We start from the raw sequence: 8,816 nt of genomic DNA, 5'->3' as shown, positions 1-8,816 counted from the left end.
GATTGACAAAGCACAGAGCAGAGTTTAGGGCTGTTGTACATGGGGTGGCTATGAGTCGCACGTGACTTGATGGCACATAACAACAAACAACAAGTAGCTTTTTAGTCTCTAATAATTCCTTTCTTTTTTACTTCCAGGTGGTGAATTTTGGGTTAATCACTTGAAATCTTAATGTTGGAGAAAAGTTTTCCAATGGCTAGATAATGATGTGATTCCTGAAGATTAACTTTTAATACTACATGTACCGAGAAATCTCCAGATGATGTGGTTGTAAAGAGCATCACAAAAACCAGAGGAGACATTTAAGGTGAGTGTCATTCAATTAAAAGAAATCAGTACCTCAGGAATATCTCTTGGAGGGTCCTAATGTTAAATATGTATATTATACATGTTTATAAAGGCATGCATCACTTAACCTGCTCAGTCCATCCTCTGAAATAGTGTACTCGTGATTGGAATGTTGTACAAACACTATGTTACGTAGAGTACATACATTTGTATAGACCAGGTAGGCACATATCAGTGTAAGCCCATCAGCATGCTCTGACCCCCACCATTGGTTACCAGAGTCTGGTAATTTGCTGATTTACAACTCTAGTGACCTGCTTCCAGTACACAGTCCTTGGGAAGCCTGATCAGAATTGAAGGCCCTAAGAGATGTCTCAGACTGGACAAGACACACTGTCCACTGGAGTGGGAGCTGAGAGCTATAACTTGTTATCATGTGGCTCCAAAACTCCAAGCTGCACTTGAGGACATGTGCTACAAACTGTGGCTAGAAGGCTGCCTCCCAGATAAGGCTGCAGGCGTGGCAAATTCCATGCTGGTCTGCCTCCTCTTCCAAGCATGCCTCCTCCACGTCTAGTGGATGTATACATAGAGGTTACAGACAAGATGTTTTACAGTCGATACCAAGTCAGGAAAAACTATGAACTTTCAGGGTTTGGTAACAGTGAAATGAAAACACACTTATTTCCAAAATCTTTCTCCCTGTTTTTAACAGAAATCCTGCAATAGAGAACATCTGTAAAAGTGATTGGCATTCAGTGTGGGAAAGCCATCTGTCTGCTGGACTACAAGTTTTACTGAGCAGTAGAGAAATTCTGCATTCTGCTTTTGATTGCTATGAATGTGGCAAAAACCTTTGTGGACCCCTGACTCCCTCACCTCTTAGCAGCTCTCACATTGGATACAATGTAAAGCTTGTGGAGACGGTGTACACCCACTGACAGGGTACAGGTTGTGGAGAAGCAGTTGGACCTCCCATCTAATCATTCATATAGAATGCTGGCCATGGGGGGAGTGGAGGTGGGGGACAACCATTAATGTAAGGTATGTGTGAAGTACTCCGTATCTAGCTCAACACTTGAGAATTCTAGGAAGCTCTGGTGGCCTAGTGGCAAGAAGCTGTCCTGCAATCCCCGAGGTGCGCGGTTCGAATCCACCAGATGCTCTACTGCAGAAGGAGAGATAGTCTCCTCCTGTACCAGTCAGATCCAATTTGACGGTACACATACAAAAAAATAATAAAATTTAAAAAAAAAAGAATTATGTGACAACAGTGCTGGATGTAACCAGTTACACTCATTTCTGAAGTTTCTCATCCTCTTGGACAGATGTTAAACTTGTTCACCCTATCGTTTTCTTTTATTCCTCATTTTCTGTGAAAATTCCATAAAAGAAATATGTCTTATGAATGTAAGGAATTTAGGGAAGCCTTTGGTGAGACTTCATCACTCACTAAACATGTAAGAACTCAGAGTGGAGAGAGGCCTTACACATGTAAGGAATGTGGGAAATCCTTCAGTCGGACCTCATCCCTCACGACGCACATGAGAACTCACACTGGAGAGAAGCCTTTTGAATGTCAGGAGTGTGGGAAAGCCTTCGGCCGGGCCTCTTGCCTCACGACGCACATGAGAACTCACACTGGAGCGAGGCCCTATGATTGTAAGGAATGTGGGAAAGCCTTCAGGCAGCTCTCGGCCCTCACTACACATATAAGGACTCACAGTGGAGAGCGGCCCTACGAGTGTCAGGAGTGTGGGAAATGCTTCAGTCTGCCTTCCCACCTCAGTCGGCATTCAAGTTCTCACAGTGGAGACAGACCTTATGAATGTAAGGAATGTGGGAAAGCCTTTAACGATTCTTCAGCCCTCACTACACACATAAGAACTCACAGTGGAGAGAAGCCTTATGAATGTAAGGAGTGTGGGAAGGCCTTTAGTCAGGCCTCACACTTATCTAGACATCTAAGTTCTCACTCTGGGGAGAGACCTTATGAATGTAAGGAATGTGGGAAAGCCTTCAGGTGTTCCTCAAACCTTACTAAACATTTAAGGACTCACAGTGGAGAGAAGCCTTATGTCTGTAAGGAGTGTGGAAAAGCCTTTAGTCATGCCTCCTCACTCACTGAGCATTCAAGAATTCACAGTGGAGAGAAGCCTTATGAATGTAAGGAGTGTGGGAAGGCCTTCAGTTACGCCTCCTCCCTCATTACACACATAAGGGTTCACACTGGAGAGAGGCCCTATACCTGTAAGGAGTGTGGGAAGGACTTCAGTCAGGCCTCCTCACTCACCACACATTTGAGGACTCACAGTGGAGAGAGGCCTTACGAATGTCAAGAATGTGGGAAAGCCTTTAGCCGCTTGTCCTACCTCACTAGACATTTAAGTTCTCACAGTGGAGAGAGACCTTATGAATGTCGGGTCTGTGGAAACGCCTTTAGTGACTCCTCAGCCCTCACTACACACATGAGAATTCACAGTGGAGAGAAGCCTTATGAATGTAAGGAATGTGGGAAGACTTTTAGTCAGGCCTCACACTTGTCCAGACATGCAAGTTCTCACAGTGGAGAGAGACCTTATGAATGTAAGGAGTGCGGGAAGGCCTTCAGGTATTCCTCAAACCTGACTACACACATAAGAATTCACAGTGGAGAGAGGCCTTATAAATGTAACGAGTGTGGGAAGGCCTTCACCCACGCCTCCTCACTCACTGAGCACATAAAGACTCACACTGGAGAGAGGCCTTATGAATGTACAGTATGTGGGAAGGCCTTTAGTCGTTCCTCACACCTCACGTCGCATATGAAAATTCACAGTAGAGATACCACCGTATATCAGAATTGGGATGGTCCATTCTTACTGCTGTGATTCCAGCCACCAAGTCTGCAAGTATGCAGCAATGTTGCTCGGTTAACAAGACAGCAATACCAACTCATAAAAGTGGTTGTTAGAGTTTCACTATAAAACCATCAGTGTTAATGGATTATTCAATCCAAGTAAAATCTCACTTTCTTAAGATCTTTTGGGAGTACAATGAAGGCTTCAGAAGCTTGCCTTGTGTAATTGTAGTTTTATATTTTTAATGTTTCCTTGATGTTATTTGACATACCAAAAAAATCAAGTCAACCCTGCTCTTGTATTTTCTGTAAATTTTGTTTTACCATATTTATATTTACTAGCATTCTTTCCTGTTGTAATGTTAACAATTTCCCCATTTATTGTTAGTGTTTCATAGTGATAATTTGTGTAAATATTCTTTTTCATCATGCATTGAACTACTAATTTTTAGTACTCATGAATAATGAATTATTGCTTATTATTATTGTTACTACTGTAGTGTCATCTAAGTGCTAATTTCTACTCCAAACGTTTTTTATGTTTATTGATTGAAACTCTGCCAGGAATATCCTTTTCTCTTCTCCCCTTTGTTAAAACATTTTACGCCAGTTTTTGCCAGTATGAATAACTAGGTGTTGTTGTTCTTGTTCGCTTTTCCCTTTCTCAGGTTGTCCCATATTTGGCTGTTTGAATGCTCTTTAGTAAGCTCCCGTATTTCTTGACATGTTTCTACTATGATTACCACAGTACTTACTGCTTTTGTTCAGGGTTCCCCAGTCTTTTCATTTCCTGAGTGGTGGGATCAGACTTGCTTCCAGGAAGTCCTGGTTACTTTTGTTAGTTCCAGCCATTACATATGGTTATTGCCACCAGCTGCTCAGTGGAAAAAAGACATGGGAAATACGTGACTGTAAGTGTACACATGTAGAGAGATTTATTACTATATGTCTGCATGTGTTGTACTAATCACAGGATTCATTCACTTATATTCCTGATGCCCGCCCAAACCGCAAGATTAATTTTACCCTTTCTTCTATTTTGCACGCTAGTCTTTTTTTCCCTGATGTTAATACTCCTGGCTGTCATTCCCACATACATTCTTTGCTGACTGTTGTGTCAACTCCTGGCTGTCATTCCCATATACATTCTTTGCTGACTGTTGTGTCATTTCTGTCTCGTTGGGAGTTGGAACTCCTTCCAGCTTTTAAAGCCAGACATGCCAACAGTCAAGAGACTTTTCATCAGGGGAACCATGAGTTTGGCCTATTGGGGACACCCAGCCTTTGAGTTATCTACGATATATAAAATACCTCTGGAATTGCTGTGAGGTAATAATCACTTTGCAAAAAGTAATTTGCCCTTTGTTTGGGATTCCTGAGAGCCATGGTGCACCAAGGCTTGGTGGGTATACATAAGAATCAGAACACCTGGTGGCCCCACGTTAAGCTGATTTTAGCCTTTATGCAGGAGTGGCAAATGAAAGCACTTAAGTCAGCGCCTTAAGGGAGGTTTCAGCCTGTGAGTGTTCCTTCTTTTGGGAGAGTAGCGTGCCCTGGGGACATGGAAACTCCATGGAGGCCTTCCCCCGTGCATCTCTTCATTTATGGTATTTGTGTATTTCAGCACTTAACAATTATTGTCATGTACGCATATTGACCCTCTGACAGGTTTTCAGAGGCAGTAAATCTCACTGATGGAGATTGCCCGTTTTCTCCTGCATTGCAGCTAGTGGATTCAAACACTGGATTGGCAGCACAGCTTCTTACCATTATGCTTACTGAACTCTGGTCAGAGGTTTGGCTTTTCACGAGTTCTCTGAATTGTTCAAGTAAATAATTGAGCCACAAGGAGGCTTAGAAGTAAAGGGACGAAAGAGAGCCGCAGACTTTTAGCCTGCAGGTGAGAAGTTAGGAGTCCTTTAGATGTCCTCTCTTGAAGCTAGTGGTGTTGGGGGTTTTTGGTTAGTTGGTTTTTTTCTTTTTGGCACTCTGAAGGACAGTGTTCATTGGATTTGTGTTGTGTGTTATAGTTCTGGGAGGCCAGGGTCAAAAGGAGGGTCCTGTGTGAATGACTGTTGTCAGAATGAAATAAAGAGTCCCATGTAATGCAGTTGGTGTGTGAAATAACATTTTTCAGTCTCCTTCCTTGTCATACATAATAAGCGCTTAAAGCTATTAAATACTTTTAGACCCTAAAACTGATGTCTCAGCTACTTATTAAACAAGCTACTTATTAGACTTGAGATACAGTTTACCAGACTATCTACCTAAGGTCTCTACAGAGGGTTTATAATGTGTGAGTGACTTAAATAGAGGTCATCTGGGAGGAACATCCTCAATTTCCTGCTCCTCTTAACAAAAAGGCCTTCTCCCTTACCATACTCTGTGTCTCAGTGTAATAATTCACCCTCTCCCTCCTTTTAGGGCCTCAGCTCCTTCAGTACCTCCTATCTCCTGACTGTTTTCTTGATATCAAATGTCCAGCTTAATTTAACGTTCTAACTCTAATAGTCTACTGGCATGTGCACTGAAATCTCAAAGAGGAGTGTCCTGCAGGTAGGCCGTGGCAGTCTTTCTCCAGCACTTAATATGCGCTTTCCTGTTTTCCTTGTCTGTGCAGTTCCCTCATTGGCACCACAATACTGGAGTAGTTTCAGGGCATTTGGACCATGTGATTGCTGTGGATCTTGCCTGGCTCAGAGTAATGTTCTAACACTGTCTTTTTGGATAGAGAGACTCCTACAAGAACAACAGTGGGATCTCTGGTGTTTATAACAGCCAAATCTTGTCAAATGGCTGACATTTATTTTCTAAAAGCAAGTAATTCAGCATAGTTGAGCTTCTTGTATGGACCTGTGCTAGTCCGGTGGACTAAGATTTGAACTGCTAACGAAGATTGATGCTTCAGACCTGCCAGCTGCTGCATGGCAGAAATGTTTGATAATCTACATCCTCAAAGTGGATAGAACTAGAAACCCTGTGGGATAACTGTACTCTGTCCTGTAGAGTCCCTATTAGTTGGAATCAAGTCACTGTCACTTGATGGAACCTCTTGATCTTTAAATGAACTGATTAAACTTTGAATTGTTGTGTTGGCAAAGAATCCAGAATATGCCACAGACTGCAAATTAGCAAATAGATCTGTCACGGAAGAAGTGAAGATGATGAGGGGTAGTCTCACAAACGATGGGTATGTTAGAAGGAGGGGCTAGTTCCTGGAGAATGACATCATTCCTGGTAGAAGGTAGGAGGAGGTGGATTGATACAGTAGCGACAACAGGCTGTATTGAGCATAACACATGGTTGTGCTTAAGGATTGAGCAGTATTGCTTTCTTTTGTGCATAGGATCACTATGACTCAGACTCAACAGCACCTAACAGCAGCGGCAACAATGTATCTTGGTTTTAGAAAACCATTGGATACATCTTGGTACTGTGTGCTGTCAAGCCAGAACTGACCCATACCTGACCCTCCAGCAGGTTTTCAGAGATAGTAAATCACACAGAGGAAGTTGCCCATTCTTCTACCAGGGAGCACTTGGTGGATTCAAACTGCCTGCCTTCAGGTTGGCAGCACTGACCTTTACCACTAACTAGGTCACCAGAACACTCGTGGATTCATGACATTATATTCATGGTGTCTGACGGTCAGGAGCTTAGGAGTGCTCTGGGAAGGAAAACTGCAAGAATGGCATAAGTACAGGTTTTATTTAATCAAGAAACTAAGGTGTGAGTCCAGCTCTAGACAAATGGCAAATGAGTTCACAGATACATCTTAAATTAAGGAGCATTCAGAACTGACTCTTGCTTGCAGCATGTCTAAAATCAGCGTGTCTGTTTCTCTTGTCTGTGCTTGTATCAGATGGGCAGTTGTGTGCATGTCATGCTTTATTGTGTGATAACTGTTAGGATAATTAGATTTTGTGCATTTATTTTTATTTTCTAACATACTGAGTATAACAATCTTTCATGTTATTTGTTGTTAAAGATGAGCAGCTTTCAGTATGGTAAATGTTTGAATAAGGATACTATGTTTCTTTTTCCAAAGGGGTTGGTTTTGTTTCACTTGAGCTAAGTCAGAATCTGGACAAATTTCTACCTCTGTGACTTCCAAACATTTAGAACATGAGATTCTTCTTTGGAGAGCTTACAACCAGGTTGCCAAATCCTTCCTTGCTATACACTGAATTTAGGAAGCCTGAGCTCTGATTTCTGGCCCTACATGTTAGCCTTTCTTACTTACTTACTAACAGAGTTAGCCTCCTGTGGTAAAGGACCTCAGAAATCCTTGACTACTACCACACATACTTTGATGTTTCTGAATTGTGTCCTGCAGTTCTTCAGTATCTTATCTCTTTAATATTTTCACAATATCTAGCCCCTCTTTTCCAGACTTTTTATCTGTCTTCACTGGAAAAGTTGGTCCAAACTACAGAATAGAAAAGTTTCATTTGAAAGCTTGTTCTTGTTAGGTGCAGTTGAGTTGACTATGACCCTGTGAACGATGGCTCTGAATGCTACCCTATCCTAAGCCAACCTCACCGTCTCTGGCATACCAGCCCCCATTGCCATGGTCTCTGTCAGTCCGTCTCATCCAGCGTCTTCCTCTCCTGTGCTGACACTCCACCTTTCCAAACATGATGTCCTTCTCCGAGGACTGGCCCTTCCTGGTTACGTGCTCAAAGTATGTGAGATGGAATTTCATAATCCTTGCCTCCCACAAAGTGGTTTTACTCTCTACAGAACAGACCTATTTGTTTTCCTGATAATTCATGGTGTGGTCAGTATCCTCTTCCTGCACCGTAACTCAAAGGCATCAGTTCTTTTGTCCTTGTTCATTACCCAGCTCTCAGATACATAGGAAGCAATTTGAGAAGACCATGTTCTGAATTAGGTGCACCTTAATCTCTAGACTGACATCATTGCTCTTTAGGACTCTGGAGAGATCCTTGACAGCAGACTTTACCAAAGCAACTTGTCTTTTGATTTTCTGACTGCCGAGGCCAAGAGTGTTGATTGTGGATGCAGGCAAGCTGATCAGCAGTCTCAGTCCTTTCTCCGTCTGTCACGGCGCTCACTGCCTGTTGTCTCAGTGGTAAAGACCATTGCTTTTTTGTTGAGATGCAGTCCGTATTAAACTCTGCGATTTTGGACTTTCTGCAGCAAATACTTCAAGTTCTCAGTTTTGGTGAGCAAAGTTATGTTATCTGTATAGCACAGGTTGTTTAGGTATCTTCCTCCAATCCTGATGCCGCATTATTTTCATAAAATCCAGCTCCTCGGATGATCTGTTCTGCATATAGATTGAAAAGGTATGGGCAAAAGATACATCCTTGGTGCACATCTTTCTTGATTTTGAACCATGAATTGTTTCCTTGCTGTTTAAACAACAGCTTGTTGGCCTAAGTATAGGTTTCTCAGGAGCACAATCACAGGTTCTGGGATTCCCATCCAAACAGTCAATCTGAATGCTTACTAAAGTTTGGTTTATCTGTATATAGTTTGAGCTCTGGGGGCACTGGAAATGTTCCCCACGTCATGATGGGCACGTGGCATTATGTATGTCAGGAGCCACAGGACAGGACCACAACAGCTCGGGTGCACTCTGTGGCCTGTAGGGAATGATGATCTCTGAATGTTGACTTGTTAAATGTATCACATCATGTTCATAGGGACTCTGTAAGCAGTT

General features: G+C 42.5%; 1 protein-coding gene across 1 annotated transcript in view; it reads left to right on the top strand.

Annotated features, from left to right (window-relative positions):
* The first annotated feature begins 1,832 nt into the window (after positions 1 to 1,832).
* The window catches only part of LOC102876808 (zinc finger protein 135-like), a 9,334-nt gene continuing 2,350 nt past the window's right edge, over positions 1,833 to 8,816 (top strand). The window contains exons 1-2 of the mRNA XM_006897982.1: positions 1,833 to 2,504; positions 2,757 to 3,042. Coding sequence (XP_006898044.1) covers positions 1,833 to 2,504; positions 2,757 to 3,042 — 958 coding nt within the window. The remainder of the gene's footprint in view (positions 2,505 to 2,756; positions 3,043 to 8,816) is intronic.

The sequence above is a fragment of the Elephantulus edwardii genome, unplaced genomic scaffold, assembly GCF_000299155.1.
Source record: "Elephantulus edwardii isolate Elephantulus edwardi_28Jun2011 unplaced genomic scaffold, EleEdw1.0 scaffold00217, whole genome shotgun sequence".
NCBI classification, from domain to species: Eukaryota; Metazoa; Chordata; class Mammalia; order Macroscelidea; family Macroscelididae; genus Elephantulus; species Elephantulus edwardii.
This window is presented reverse-complemented; position numbering and strand designations above follow the sequence as displayed.